This window comes from Bidens hawaiensis, unplaced genomic scaffold, assembly GCF_021521415.1.
Source record: "Bidens hawaiensis isolate Kalapana, Puna unplaced genomic scaffold, B.hawaiensis_p1.1 tig00000904_1, whole genome shotgun sequence".
NCBI classification, from domain to species: domain Eukaryota; kingdom Viridiplantae; phylum Streptophyta; class Magnoliopsida; order Asterales; family Asteraceae; genus Bidens; species Bidens hawaiensis.
The window spans coordinates 4,817,410-4,833,833 of NW_027491052.1; the positions used below are offsets into that span (position 1 = coordinate 4,817,410).

Consider the following 16,424-nt stretch of genomic DNA (forward strand, 5'->3'; position numbering starts at 1 on the left):
AGTGTTAATATTAATAAGTAATTAAAAAAACCAACATTCATTCTTCCACTTCACTCCCGAAATCGGTAATTCGGATCGAAGATGTCTGTGCGTGTTCTCAACCCTAATGCTGAAGTGCTTAACAAATCCGCTGCTCTTTACATGAACATCAATGCCGCCAAGGGCTTACAAGACGTCCTCAAAAGCAACCTCGGCCACCATTAAAATGTTAGCTTCCTTTCTTATTTTTATTTTATTATTATATTTCTGTTATTAATTGTTGTTATTCGTTTTACAGGCTTGTTGGAGGAGCCGGAGATATTAAGTTAACCAAGGACGGCAACACGTTACTCAAAGCTATGGTTAGATCGTAGTGTATATCACATCGCATTTCATAATATAAATATTTTGCAATTGCATTAAGTTTTACACTGATTCATTTTTAATATAATTTATTATGGTTTTAGCAAATTCAAAATCCTACTGCCATTATGATTGCAAGAACAGCTGTGGCACAGGATGATACCAGTGGTGATGGAACAACCTCCATGGTCATTTTTATCGGCGAGATCATGAAACAATCTGAACTTCAAATTAATGAAGGTTCTCTATTTTCTACCGTGTTATTAGTTAATAATCAGCTTTTCTTATCAAAAGGTTTAACAACTTTAAGAACTATTAACAGCATATCAATTCATTTGTTTAATACTAGGTTATAACCCCACGTATTACACGCCTTGACTAAATAGATAGTAACTAAGATACCTTTTAAATGTCTGAATTAATTTTATGTCATGTATGATCAAAACATGTTTACCAAGTTTATAAATATGAATGCATTTGATCCATTTATATGCAAGACATAGACAGTATTTCAATTATAATGTCGTTGCAATGATCGACAAAGTTACGCTGGCTCCCGTTTTATAATATAGCTTACCGCTTTTTCTACACGAGATTATTGACAGAATTAGCATTTTTGCCATGGTTAATGAAGAATCCGCTGTCATTAAACTCCTCCATGTAGGTTCTTGACGGGCTTTATATTGGTAAACTTTGGTCAAACTATTTTAATTTTGAAATGAAGTTTTTTTAAGTTAACAATTTCCCAAATAATTTACCATAGTTAATGATAATCTTAATTTTAACCTTAAATAGCAAAACTAACTACAAAATTAAAGTCTTGTTTAATACCAATTTATAGCTGCTTAAATGGCTAAGTGTGTTTTAGGTGGGAAAATAAGGGTGAGGACTGAGGAGGCACCGAAGAATGACATGTGGCAGTAAATTTATTCTTTTATTAGGTAGAGGATTATTTGATGGTAGTTTTGCCATTTATTATATGTAATTTTATGATTACATTTATGTAAATTCGTATTACACTTGCAAAGTTGTAAACTTGTGATTACATTACAAAATTACATATATAATAAGTGACAAAATTACCTTCAAATAGCATCTAATATACAAAATAAATAAATAAACTGATCGGTTGTTAGGAGTTCTTGAAGTTATTAAACCTTTTGGAGTTCTGAAGAGATCCAAACTCTCCTAATATTGTATTTATTGTTCAAAATTGCAGTCTAATTTAAAAATTCTGAAGTTAAGTGAATTGTTTTAGCTGGCATCATCATTTGAACATCATGGAAAGTGAAACTTATGTTTATTTTTGTTGCTGTTTATGCAGGGATGCATCCACGGGTTGTGGCTGATGTCTTGGACTAGCCAAGATGGCCTTACTGGAGTTTCTTGAAAGGTTTAAGACTCCTGTACTGATGGGTGATCAGCCTGATATAGAGATTCTGAAGATGGTAGCAAGAACAACATTGAGAACTAAGGTCTTCTTTTTAAATTTTGTTTACACACTCTTTCTTTCATTAAGTTCTTGTTTGGTTGATTTTTATTGTTACTTGTTGTGCAGCTGTATGAAGGTTTAGCAGATCAATTAACTGACATAGTTGTGAAGGCGGTGAGATATCTACAGTTTTTAATATTCAAGAAAGAAAAATATGTCAACTTTTGTAGCTAAAAGTATTTTTTTTTTGTTTTCTAGGTGCTTTGTATCCGCAAGCCGGAAGTGGCTCTTGATCTTTTTATGGTTGAGATTATGCACATGCGCCACAAGTTTGATGTAGACACACGCTTGGTATGTTATAAGTGATTGATATTATTATTTCATTGATTATTTGCTGATAATTTTGTTAAATAGGTGGAGGGTCTTGTTCTTGATCACGGGTCTAGACATCCTGATATGAAGAGGCGAGCAGAGAATTGCCACATCTTGACCTGTAATGTATCCTTGGAGTATGAAAAAAGGTAAACTTATATGCTAAATTTTGACTTTTTTTTTAATTTGTTTTGTTATTTGTACAGTTTTTAGTATCTTAGATTTTATAGTTGATATTTTTTGTGTCATTTTTATTTCAGTGAAATAAATTCTGGATTTTTCTACTCAAATGCTGAACAGAGAGTAGCGATGGTTGCTGCTGAGAGACGGTCTGTTGATGAGAGAGTGAAAAAAATCATTGACCTGAAAAATAAGGTAAAATTTTATGGCTTGTAAACGAACTGAATGAGAACGAACAGAGCTTGTACGTGTTGGTTTGTTTAACTTTAACCGAATACACGATCAGACATGAACAGTTAAACAGACAGGGTTTTCTTCTTTGTGTTTGTTTGCTAAGAAAGTGAGCAAGTTTTTGTTCATTTATGTTTGTTCGTTAACTGTATATGCAAATGGTTCATGAACGAACATAACAGGGCTAAAACTAGTTGTAACTAATGAGACAATGTGTTGGCCTAAAAGTTATTAAACCTATACTAAGTTTTAATTGGCCAAAAAGTTTTAATGAATGTATAAACGATCGGACTTAAACAAGTGTAAGCTAATGAACATAAATGAATGACGGGACATGTGTTCGTGTTCATTCATTAAACTAGATGAGCATTATTTTTTTGTTCTTGTTCATTAAATAGACGAACTTCCCGCTGAACGCTTTATGAACTGTTCACTGAGCGTTCAGTTCGTTTACAGGCCTAATAATTTTTATTTAGTTAAGGAGGCTTATGTTGGGAGTTTGAATTCTAACTGATATCACGGTTTGCAGGTGTGTAAAGGTACTGAAGACAACTTTGTGGTTATTAATCAGAAAGGAATCGACCCTCCATCTTTGGACCTTCTTGCCAGAGCAGGGGTGAGTCACTCATGTAATTCCGGGTCAAACTTGGTCAAAATAGGGTTTGTAGCAGGCTTATATGTAAAAAAACCAAAAGAATGAAGAGTTTATATAAAGGTTCACTTGGAAAAAATAATTAACATGTAAAACAGATGAGACAGACACTACTTCTGGTTGTAAATAAAGCTTATTTAATTGTACATTGGTAATTTTGCAGATAATTGCTCTTCGAAGAGCTAAAAGAAGAAATATGGAGCGTTTGGTTTTGGCATGTGGCGGGGAAGCTGTGAACTCTGTGGATGATCTAACCCCCGATTGCCTTGGATGGGCGGGACTTGTTTATGAGCATGTTCTTGGTGAAGATAAGTATACATTTGTTGAGAATGTAAAGCATCCAAACTCGTGCACGATTCTAATTAAAGGTAAAGTTATAATATTTTGGTTTTCTATGATATCAATTAGCTTCGATTTTCATTATTTTTTATATATTATTGAAGGACCAAACGACCACACGATTGCACAAATCAAGGATGCTATTAGAGATGGCCTGCGAGCAGTCAAAAATACAATTGAAGACAAGGCAGTTGTTAGAGTAAGTTTATTATATATTTGATTATGTTGTTGACTCTGACTTAAATATAAGCTGTATATTTTTATGTGTATTAGGGTGCGGGTGCTTTTGAGATTGCCGCTTGACAGTATTTGGTTAATGAAGTGAAAAAAACTGTTAAAGGGGTAAGTTAAAATTTTCTATACTTTTATTATTACTTTTTAATATATTTAATATTTTGATTCTTATTGTGTTACGTCCAGCGTGCTCAACTTGGTGTTCAAGCTTTTGCGGATGCTCTTCTTGTTATACCAAAGACTCTTGCTGAAAATTCTGGGCTTGACACTCAAGACGCTATAATTACTTTAACTGTAATTTCTTTATTAATTATTTTATTTTATTTTTTTTACACTATGTTAATATAGTATGCTCACTTAAAATCACATAATTAGGACGAGCATGACAAAGGGAATGTTGTTGGACTAAATCAACAAACGGGGGATCCAATTGACCCTGAGATGGAGGGAATTTATGATAATTACGCGGTCAAGCGCCAGATCATCAACTCAGCGTTTAAGCATGGCTTGAAAACATATTTAGAATTTTTTATAATTATATTGAGTGAAATTGTCTGGATTTTGTATTCAATTTGCAGGCCTGTTATTGCATCACAGCTGCTGCTTGTGGATGAAGTGATTCGTGCGGGCCGAAACATGAGAAAGCCGAGTTAGGTGGTTGGTTACTTCATTTAGCCAATGATGTTGCAGGTGGAGATTTAAGGTTTGTTTTTGGTGGTGAATGGACATAGACATATTTTGATTCTAGATTTTGACCAACCTAGGTTGTCTGCCACATTCTTTTGCTATGAACCATTTGAGGTGTTGCATTTTAATTTGCAGTGGGGATATACATTTTTGTTGCAAATCTGGTTTCTTTGAAGTACTGTTCTGCTTCTGCATAGATAATAGTCTTTTTTTTTGTTTGTTTTTTTTATGTTTTTTTAAATGTTTTTAAGTATTTATGGCTCCGCTACTTTATAAAGGTTGAGAATCACCAAGTTGAGCAACTTTTAAAATGTGATGTAGAAAGAAATCACCACTTTGTCACGGGTGTATGTTTCCTGAATGGGATTTGAAAATAAGTAACTGAAAGGTGATAAAGGAGATAGTCTAGAGAATGCATTTAAGGAGCATAGTAATGGGGCATAAACAGGCAAAAATGACTTAAGCGGTGATTTTCAGTAACACGAGTCTAGGCTTGTAAACTAACCAAAAGAAAACGAATATAGCGTGTTTGTGTTCATTCGTATAATTTAATTGAACAAATGACTAAACACAAGCAACTAAATGAAGAGGATTTTCTTGTTTGTGTTCTTTCATATTGAATGTGCTCGTTTATTTTTATTTGTTAATAGTATAATGAACGGACATAAGAGAGATTGAATTGTATTGGACCTAAAATACTTAAATAAACATATTAATAAACTTAATGTAAACTAACAAACATAAATGAATGCAAACCGATGAAGATAAATGAATTTAAGTGAGTAAACGTACACAAACGTTCCTGAACACAAATGAACAATCGAGAAATGTTTTCATGTTTTTTCCGTTTTACTAAATGAACAAACAATTATTATTCATGAACGTTCGTTTATTAAATAAACAAACATAGATGAACTTCACTTTCCTGGTGGCACAACAACTGTCAAGTGACAGTTAGCGGTATGATTTCCCAAGGGAACGTACAGGCTAAACTCTGAAGCCAGCGTGAATCTGGTTAAAACAACATAGTCTGCCCAAAGTGGGGCAACGAGACTCCAAAAAATGGAGAGTGCGGTCGCCTATACACAAAAGAATAAATCTAAAAAAAAGAGTTCAGCGGATGTTTGGTTTGGTTATAGGCGTACACGAGTTTCTTGTGATTTTTTAAGTTAAGTATACTAGACTTCTAGTCATCTGATTTGTTTGATATACTTTTCTATTTTACTTTTCTTTTTCTATAGTCGTTATATATGCCAAGCATATTGTATATATGTAAATGTAAATAGTGGAGTCCGTTTATGGAAAATACATTAAAGAAAGATCTTATCTATACATTTAATGTCAATAGGATAATTATCGTGCCTTAAATTATTTTCTATATTTAATATCGATAGATGTTCGACAGTCAAATAACCGTTTAAAAAAAGATTTTTTGAAAGTAACACCCGACCGAGAATAAAATAACTCCGTACCAATCCCGATCATCCCGCTTAACCAGGACTCCCTTTTCCGTTACCAATACCGTGAACCCTAAAAAAATTCACCACTTTTCAATCCATAATTTTGATTTTGAATTTTTAAGATTAACTTATTTGATTATTTTAGTTCCGACTTCCGAATAAAAGTTGGCACTTTTGACGGTCAACGTCAAGCAAAGGGTGGGGTGAAACTCGTGTGTATCGCCTTCGCCCTTAAAAATAGTACACGTGTCGCCTTCTCATTGGCTAGTATTTCACGCGTTTTCCATTATATAAACCCCTAGAATCCGCTTCTTTCCATATCACACAGAATCAACGCTGCGACTCTCTCTAGGTATTCTTCAATCTTCATCATCTTATTATTATATTTTATTTTCTATCTCTAATGTAGTTATATCTGCACCGTCGATTGTTGCTCTGTGTGTGTTCATACCTGAATCTGTTACTATTTGGCTCATGTAAACTGATTTTAACATTACTTTATGTCGTAAGCTGTTAAGATCTGTGAATCTGGACCTTCAGGATCTGTAACTGCCTTATTCAGCTTAAAACTGCTTACTTATCTGATAATATGTACTGATTTCATAGAGTAAGTTGATTCGTTTATCAACCAAACAATGAAATTATCTGTAGATCCACGAGCTGTTTTGGTCACACGTATGTCAACTGTGCTTCCGTTACTTGTACTGTACAAGTCGTGATGCGTTTCGTGTCAGGTTTTCGAGAAAATGTATAGCGTCAATAGATTTAGAGATTTGTCAGCCGTGCATCGGTTACTTGTACTGTATAAGTCGTGATGCCTGCAGTGTCAAAGTTTCGGGAAAATGTATAGCGTCATAGATTTAGAAATTTGTCAACTGTGCATCGGGTACTTGTACTGTACAAGTTGTGATGCGTGTGGTGTCGAATATTGGGGAAAATGTATAGCTTTGGTTATCTTGTATAAATCTTATCTGCAGATAGCAGTTGACTAAAACATCCAGTTGTTTATTGTGCCAATTTATATTGAATTAGTATATTTTGAACAACAACATACAATAATAAATTAGATGTGTTCATCTAGATTTTAGATCTGTAGTTGTTTTGACGACATTTGCTGATTTCGTTTGTAAATCCAGACATATAATAACAGAAATGGCATCAACTGAAGCTACACGCGAGGAAAATGTGTACATGGCCAAGCTGGCAGAGCAGGCCGAGAGATACGAAGAAATGGTTGAGTTTATGGAAAAGGTTGTTAAGATTGTTGACAACGAGGAGTTGACTGTGGAAGAAAGGAATCTTCTTTCTGTGGCTTACAAGAATGTGATTGGAGCCCGGAGGGCGTCATGGAGGATCATATCTTCCATTGAGCAGAAGGAAGAGAGCCGTGGGAATGAGGGTCATGTTAAGCTGATTAAGGATTACAGGGCTACCATCGAGACTGAACTCAGCAAAATATGTGATGGTATTTTGGGACTTTTGGATTCACATTTGGTTCCATCTGCGTCATCTGCAGAGTCGAAGATCTTCTACTTGAAGATGAAGGGTGATTACTTTAGGTACTTGGCTGAGTTTAAGACTGGAGCTGATAGGAAGGAGGCTGCTGAGAGTACTTTGTTAGCTTACAAGTCTGCTCAAGTGAGTGATTTGTTTTTAATTTTATACGCTGATGTTAACTTGAGTTGATTGTTTATGTTGACTTGTGACAATGTTTTATTTTTTGTAGGATATTGCTCTATCTGACTTGGCGCCTACTCACCCAATAAGGCTTGGGCTTGCACTTAACTTCTCAGTGTTTTACTATGAGATTCTCAATTCGCCTGACCGTGCTTGCAACCTCGCCAAACAGGTAATTCTGTTATTCTTTGTACCAATCTTGTAAGCATGTCATTGTACAGCTGTAGTGTAAATTGTATAAACTGTCTACTGTGTTTACATAGATGCATTTGTGTATTTGAATATTTGTACATATATTTATAGTTATGCGCATACTATTTTTTTGTTTCTGTATTTCCAATGTAAGTAGTGAACTTTTAATCATACATATTGATTTGGGTAAATCCTTATGCTAAAATATTGTGTTCCATATGACAGGCATTTGATGAAGCTATTGCTGAGCTGGATACATTAGGTGAGGATTCATACAAGGACAGCACATTGATCATGCAACTTCTCCGTGACAATCTCACTTTGTGGACATCTGATATTGCGGTTAGTCTTTTTCTCACTTGTTTTTGTCGCCTAATATTTTATGAAAATACACATTTTAACATTTGACAAACTGAATCTGCAATTTTATTGGGACCGTGTGGTTAATGTTTCTGGTTTGTGTTGCAGGATGAGGCTGGGGATGAGATCAAGGAATCATCAAAAGCCGAGGAAACACAGTGATTGATCTACAGGAGTTTTCTTTGTAGGAAACAGTTGTGTGTACTTTATTATTAGTAGGTGTTCTGTTCACAACAAGGGATGGAATGATTTGCACAATTGTCGGGTGTTGAAGTATTGTGGCTTGTTGATTATTATCGGAGTATGACTTTTGAGTTGGTTCTTTTCTATTAATTAAGATTCTGGATCATTGAGCTGTTTTGAGTTGGTTTTTTTAAATCTTGTACCCAATAAGTAACTGGTCATTTTAATTTCCAGGTATATCATATATCTGGGCTTTGTTATACACAAATCATTTTTTTATTTTCTTTATAATTTTTTAAATAACTCGTTCTCTGAATGAGAGATGAATTTATTCCTACTGTTTTAATCCTACTGTTGCTGTCTTCTTTCCCTTCACGTACCCTGACCCACGAGTTAACGCATAAAATTCGGGTAAGATCTCTCATATCCATATTATTGAATATTTGAATATGGTTCACAGTGACCCTAAATGGTTCACTAAGATATGGAGAAACGTTGTATATAACATTGTCTCCTTGATAGAGATTAGGCGTGTGGTGTGAATGTGTGATCATTGTAAGCTACAGGTGTGCATGCTGGTTTTACCTTAAATTAGTACCATAAACGAAGGTATCGAGTATGGGGAACTACCAACTAGCCAGTTTGGTTAAAGTTGGTTTTCGGCTTTTAGTTATGAAAGGGTTGGTCAGTTATAACTTCCACTTAAAACGGATTTTTGATCTTGTGTAAACCTTTTGTTCATTTCTTAGTCAAAAAATATTTGTTTTGGCACTTTTTCAAGTAATCAGCAGAACTGCAGAAGGGTAAATGTAAGATCCAAATATCTGCTAAGTATAAGTTACATTAAATACATTTTGTTGTTATAGATGGCACTTGAAAGGGTGAATAATTATATGAAGATTGAACAAATGCATTTAGACCATGGTTTATACTGTATAGTGATGACGATCAAAGGCTTTAATACGAGAGACAGTGGTAACGTTGATGTGATATTCTCTCTGATCATAGAGTAGTTCTCAGTATAGAAGCTAATCTTGATTATAAGGTTGGTAAATGAAAGTCGAGACACCTTTCCTTCAAAACAACTTAGATAAAGAAATACGCATGGAGTAACAGGTTAATGGTATAGAATTCGTGAAAATATGGTTGAAGCAAACACCAAAACAATATATAATATAATTGAGCAAATGTGTTATCATGAAAGACCTTGGAAAATGGAAACAAAACATATTCTTGACATAAACACCATTAGAAGTGCCAACACGTTAGATATGATCACATGTAACAAGAGCGATACATTATATAATTTCAAGTGTTTAGCACTAGTATTTCGTTTTTATTTCGTTTCTTTTGGGTAGACGGTTTTGTTGCATTTGGCTGAATGTTTCAGACCATTAGAAATCTTTTCCTTTCTTTTTATATTTTGGTAAAGGGACAAAATCGCAACAAATCATCAAGATCTGGTTTGAGATCCTGAGGTTTGAATTTCTCGGATGTTGTAATTTTTGAGTGGTACTTTCTCATATTACACTTTTGGTTACTCAAAGCATGACATTATCGTATGCCTCTTCTAGAAGACTCGTTTCATAGCTCTCTTCTTAACGGTATTGCATTTCAAGGGTACGTAGTAACATGTCATATTTACGGCTTTTATCACTCTTTTGAACTTTTCACAATGAAATTCAAAGTGGCCTTTAAGTGGAACTACTATGTTGTGTTGGAAATAAGACATACATCATACACAATACAAACGTTCACGAACATAAATGAACGAACGAAACATGTGTTCAAGTTCGTTCATTTATTAAATAAACGAACTTCCCACAGAATAGTTCACCAAACGTTTGGTTTATTTACAGGCCTAATAATGCAGTTGAGCTCTAGCTCGGCTAGCTTACTCCTCTATATATGCACGCATCCTATGATTTACTTTTTATTAATTATGCTTGTAATAATGTAGGTGCCTGAATCTCAAGCGTTTGGTGTTACCCGCATGGAATCGAATAAGATTACGGGGATATGCAAGGCTAATATAATAACATGTGGAAGGATCTAGAATCACTCATAATGCCAAGCATATTATATCCACAGGACTTCATGGAATAAGGTTCCAAACACTACAAGAACCACTCAGAACTTAAAATCATGAGCCTGTGTGACATATTTGTTCACCCTCATACGATGTGTCCCAAACCTCAAAATTGTTAAGCCTTTGCTGTTCATTTGTTTACTTCGTCACGCTTCTACTTATCCTAGACGGGTTAAAGAACCTTGAGGTGCTTAACATATTTCATTGTATCATTGGATACGCGTTTCCAACGCCTACAACTACAAAAGTGGTTGAGAAGCTTGATGATTTGGCTATAAAAAAAGGGTAAGCGGTTGCATGAGTTCTTGACGTGCATGGATGTTACATGCATCATGTGCCAGCGGACAAGGAATGATGAGGGGCTCCTGAGGTGGTATAGGACTATAGGTATGAAGAAGGACTGTGGAAAGAGGATGAGGTGAAGTCTCTTGCGGTTTGAGTTTTTAAAAAAATTATGCACAGCTGCTCGAATCCCAGTATAAAAACAATTTGTAGTACACCATACAAATCCACATTCTTTGACAATGATGCACCTTTATTTTCTTTAATTAGCAATTTCCCGTGACTTTAAAACTTTATTCTAACAGGCCTGCAACTTCAATTTTGATATTTTCTTATTTTCTTATTTCTTCATTAATGTTAATGAATGAATTGGTTAGGATCATTTAATAAAAAATATTGAATTCATGTACTGAAATGGCTTAAAAGATATAAAGACAATATATTGAAATGAGTTGAAAAAAAGGTGAGGATCACTATGAGATTGACAGGTGACACATATGGATAGTCTTTTATTAGAATAGATAGATTAGAATCTCCATCTTGGGGAGAGACCGCTGGTTACCACTACAGCCTTTATAGGCAACGGAGAAAACACCATAACAAGTCTCTTGTTAAATCCTTCACCTTCATGAATTCAAGGATTCTCTTTGTTAAAGCATATGCTATTGATAACAAATGAAAAGTTTTTAGAAGTGTACACTTGCATAATGAGATACAAGAAATAATAATTTTATTTAAAACACCTACCTTTTATATTATCAAAGTTCCTAGTTATACCATCAACGTTTAATTCTATTAGAATACACCACAAGAACCTCCATTGTGTGGACAAACTGCTTATTACACGGGTGACCTTGATAGGTAAAAGAGATAATCATTGCAATTAGCATATTGGTGAAGAAATCTTTAGGGTTTGATCCCTCATCAACCTCCTACGAAAATAAAACATGCCAATATATGGAAGAGCACATATACACAATGGTTTAAATTCAACACACCCTTGAATCAACGAAAACTGAAATCGATATTTACTTCTGCTAAATTCTATTACAATCATATAATACACGTTATATATATATATATATATATATATATATATATATATATATATATGTATAGATATAGAAATAATTATGAGAAACCGTTAAACCTATTCTATACAGTAGTTATTTTATTTTTGGTTGTCGATGAAGTACTTTTCGTCATTTAAGACCATTCATGGGATGATTGAACTTGCACCCGCGGCCAAACATGCAACAACCTGTGCTTTCATAGTTGCGGCACATCTTTTTTTCCTGCGACACAAAGAAATATACGTGTACATGTAAGGCCCCGTTACCGGTAGCCCTACTTTCATGTTGGATTTATTCATAAACGCAGTTCTAAATATCAGAGTTAATTAAAACATTCACGGAATATAAAAGCTTTCATAAAACATTACATAACAAAACACGTCTTGTCTTAAAACATCATTTTGTCTTTCAAAATAAACGAAACATTAAACTTAAACGTCTTGAGTCTTCCGATGCCAGCCTCTTATTCAGTGTCACGTGTCTCCTCAAGCGAGCTGCCTCATCCTACTCACCTGCGTGCATACTAAAAGTCAGCTACGCTGAGTGAGTTCTAGTTAATCATACATTATACAATACACATAAACTTATATTCTTTCATTCATAATTTCATACTTTCTTACTTTCCTTTTTTGTATTAACTTGCTTTCATATCTTACGTTATAAAGAGCATTACGCCCTACATTCCTCGAGTATTATTAGGGCTCGGTACCCTCCTTCCTCGAGTATTATTAGGGCTCGGTACCCTCCTTCCTCGAGTATTATTAGGGCTCGGTACCCTCCTTCCTCGAGTATTATTAGGGCTCGGTACCCTCTTTCCTCGAATATTAGTAGGGTTCGGTTCCCTAGTTCTCGAATATTAGTAGGGTTCGATTCCCTCTTCGTTACCATACAACCATACATCATACATCGAGTATTATTAAGGCTCGGTACCCTTTTCGTAACCATACAACCATACAACCATCATTTCCTTCTTTTATTAACCTTATCACATTCATACACATAAGCATACATATCATACTTACCTTATACATAGCGTTACAACCTGACAGTACGTGCAATATCCGAAGATCGTTCACGTACCATCAAGCAATCATTCATACATTTCACATTATCCACATAAGGCATACACTTATCTCTTAGGATAAGCGTATTAACAAACATATTGAGTATGCACACAGCCCCGAAAACATAACACATAAATGGGGCTAGAAACTCACCTGAATCCTGTTACGCTCTCCGTTAATAGTTATCCCTTTCTTCAGTTGTGCACGGCTGACTGTATAACAAGTATACGTATCAATTAACTACTACTACTCATGTTGTATTTCTATCTTTATATGACCCACAACGAACGGGGGTCCGGGGGCAGCGCCCCTGGCAGCGGGGTCTAGGGGCGGCAGCCCCTAGCAGGGTCCAAGGGGCAGAGCTCCTGGCTGGGGTCAGCTTGGAAAAATTTTATTTACATTAACTGTCTTAATACATTTTCCATTAGGTTTTTTTAATATTTTCTAAGCGAACTTAACTTTAGGCGAAGTTAAACCTTAAGCGAACTTAGCTTTAGGCGAAGTTATCAGTTAGGCGAACTTGGCCGTAGGCGAAGTTATCAATTAGGCGAACTTGGCCTTAGGCGAAGTTATCAATTAGGCGAACTTGGCCGTAGGCGAAGTTAAGCTTTGAAGGCGAAGTTAAGCTTTTGCAGGCGAAGTTGAGCTTTTGCAGGCAAAGTTGCCCAGTTCAGCTACGGGTTTAGTTTTTATCAAGCATTTTGGCGATTTTAATACCCTTGTTATGGTTCGACATCACCCACTACGTTCCCTAACCGTTTTCGGTCGTATATATATCCCGTATATACTATAAAGCTTGGACCTTTAAGGTAAAAACGTTCAATACTACGTAAACTTTAAAGGTCAAGAACATACCTTTTATACGTTCGGTGTGGTCGCGGTTTGCTTGGTTATCTCGTATATTGAAGATCTAATAATGGTCGGCTTGATTCTTGGTCTCGGATGTCTCTCTCTCTCTCGGCCGAATATGGTGTAGTGTATGTGTGTGTTTTTGAGTGTGTAGAGATTATGATGGAAATGAAATGAGGGTTTAGGGTTTTAGGTTGGTTTAGGGGATATTTATATCCCTTAAAGCCCATGGACCTAAGGCCTATTCTCATTTAACCCATCTTAATTAACCTAAGTCCACGATCCGTTCTTTACTCGACATTAATTAATTAATAACGCGAAATCACTAAACGTAACTTTCTTTATTTAACATTATAAATTTTAGGATGTTACAGTACACTATGTTATCCTCCTTCAGTATTTTTATGAAAACTATAATGATATTCGGATATATGCACATCAAATAAAGAAACCAGGACAACATACAAATCAAATTTTAGAAGCCATAAAGGATTTAAATACATACTGGTCTCATGGCAGTCCAACATCATTGCATGTGATACTTTATAATAATCCTATGAAAGGTTATGAAAGGTTTTGTGTTCTTCACTATCCTGCATTATGAAATCGATTACAAGTGAGCCTGCAATATTCATGAAATATTAGAAAGCTTACAATAAAATCAAAACAGATTTCTCTCACAATAATAACTCCACCTAAGATAGCAAGATTACAAGTAAGGAAACGAGAACTAAATAAGGCTTACCCTGAGATGATGTTTCTTTTCCTCTATCGGTGTCAATGAATCGTTACCATTTAGGGTTGTCGACGGCGATGGCGGCGGCTGTGATGGTAATAAATTATGTAATTGAGAACTAGGTTTATAATTCTGTATAGAGTGTGATGTGACATTTAATATTTCAGATTGTGGTCTACTAAATAAAATAAATTTTTTTTGGGCCTACACGACCGGCCCACACTAAAATGAATACTAACATATACGAAAAGTTAATAAGCGAAACAAAGGGGTTCAATCCAATATCATGAGGTCACATTGGGGAATACTAGTAATAAACAACTGTACTACCTATCTAATAATCAAAGTACATAATAATAATATCCCATTGGCTGTATTTTTTTTAATGCGGTCCCAAAATTTTGAGGCCCAAGCCATTATATATCAATATATCAAATAAAAAAAAATTTATGTTATGCTTCGTATACATATATAAATCTTATGTACTTATATGTTTGTATACATGTAATGTTCATATTATAACATCTGTAATTTAAAATTAATAATAAATAGAAGATTTAATATTTATATTTCATGGATGTATTATTATTAAATAAATGAGATTTCGTTAATATGGAATTATGCTAGAGAATGGGCTTAGGGAAAGATGGTGGGCTTAAGGGATCATGGGCTAGGGGTATAAACACTTCCTTAAATTCTAAAACCCTAAAACTTCACCATTATCCACCGTTCCCATGTTGCATTCATCAAATTTCAAACCTGGAAAGCCGACCTGTTTTAAAATTTTGATATTTTGTGGATCATCATTTATTAATTAAATGGTACATTTATTGACTATTTATGTTTGTTATGTGTATGCTTTTTTAGTTACTTGTTCACAAATTGTATTTCATGTGTTTTGTATTTAATTTTGCATCAAGTCAAAGATTGAGGACCAAAACTGCCAAAATCCAAAAGTTCCTAACCCTAAGTTACGTCGCGCATTTGGGGGAAGTTTTTTCCCTCCGTGACACGTGGAAGACTCATTTGACTAGGCGTAGTTTGTTCCGCACCGCACATCGCGGGACACTAGTCTGCACCCTCTGCAACGCGCGGTGTACTTTACAAACAGGTTGTCGACTTGATTCACGGCTAGCTCCATGCCCGATCGATTACCGTCCTTTTGACTCATTTTGAGCGTTGTAAAAATGTATCTAGACATCTTTCAACATGTATCCCTAAGTTCAATTTGTTATTTATTATTAATAGGTCAAAATCCCCAATTTTTAGCCCTAAGTTCATGTCTTTTGACTAGCTAAGCAATTAACCCGAATTTAACGACTTTATGCCTATATAAAGAGTCCTCTACCTCTGTTCATTCTTGGCCCCAACTCAATTCACTCCCAAGTTCGTCTATCTTGACAACTGGTGTTCAAGATTCAAGTTTGACTTCCAAAAGTCAACTGCTACATACTTTCTTTTCCGTTTAGCATTCCCCGGGTAATTTAATTAATGTTTCCCGATTCTATACAAATGTTAGTCATTATCATGATGTCAAAACAATTGGCATTCGTGATAACGACGCATTTCCGCACTCGGTTCATTAATATTCTATAAATTCCGTTAACATACTTTCTCAAGCTAAGACTTTATAAACATTATTTTTCACATCGAACTCAATCGGGTTCGTGTCCAACAAAAACAAACTACTCGTCTAAACCTTATCTTCTCTTCAAAGACTCAGTGTTTGTTTCAAAAGTGAATCAAACTTGTTGAACGCGACTAAAAATTATTATAATCAAAGCTCCTTTAAAAATATAAAATATATTTCTCTTAAAAACCTAAATCCGCCATTTTTTATAATTCTAAAGCAAACAAATAAATTCCTAAAACTTTGTTTTCTTTTCTTAAACGAACCATGAACCAAACCTGTAACTGCTATTTGATGGTCGGTTAGTTTGTACATATTTTAGTTCGCTAATTGTATATTTTTAGTTGTTTATTTCATGAA

The 16,424-nt window shown here is 34.8% G+C and overlaps 1 protein-coding gene and 2 pseudogenes across 2 annotated transcripts; all 3 read left to right on the top strand.

Annotated features, from left to right (window-relative positions):
• Positions 1-1,691: 1,691 nt before the first annotated feature.
• Positions 1,692-4,597, top strand: LOC143546243 (T-complex protein 1 subunit zeta 1-like; annotated as a pseudogene). The gene is made up of 12 exons (XR_013137570.1): positions 1,692-1,817; positions 1,901-1,948; positions 2,033-2,125; positions 2,189-2,295; positions 2,407-2,521; positions 3,087-3,173; positions 3,373-3,577; positions 3,653-3,747; positions 3,822-3,890; positions 3,969-4,076; positions 4,158-4,276; positions 4,361-4,597. The product of XR_013137570.1 is annotated as a T-complex protein 1 subunit zeta 1-like (transcript).
• Positions 4,598-7,077: 2,480 nt separating this feature from the next.
• Positions 7,078-8,528, top strand: LOC143546583 (14-3-3-like protein). The gene is made up of 4 exons (XM_077038228.1): positions 7,078-7,567; positions 7,656-7,778; positions 8,024-8,140; positions 8,267-8,528. The coding sequence occupies exons 1-4, from the start codon at positions 7,082-7,084 to the stop codon at positions 8,318-8,320; spliced, it is 780 nt and encodes a 259-aa protein (XP_076894343.1). The 5' UTR covers positions 7,078-7,081; the 3' UTR covers positions 8,321-8,528.
• Positions 8,529-9,902: 1,374 nt separating this feature from the next.
• Positions 9,903-10,869, top strand: LOC143546255 (F-box/LRR-repeat protein At3g48880 pseudogene; annotated as a pseudogene).
• The last annotated feature ends 5,555 nt before the right edge of the window (positions 10,870-16,424 follow it).

Coding starts and splice junctions, on each gene's coding strand:
- LOC143546583 (XM_077038228.1), top strand. CDS start 7,082: ATGGCATCAACTGAAGCTACACGCGAGGAAAATGTGTACATGGCCAAG. Junction 7,568..7,655: donor TAGCTTACAAGTCTGCTCAA/GTGAGTGATTTG, acceptor TATTTTTTGTAG/GATATTGCTCTATCTGACTT. Junction 8,141..8,266: donor TGTGGACATCTGATATTGCG/GTTAGTCTTTTT, acceptor TTTGTGTTGCAG/GATGAGGCTGGGGATGAGAT.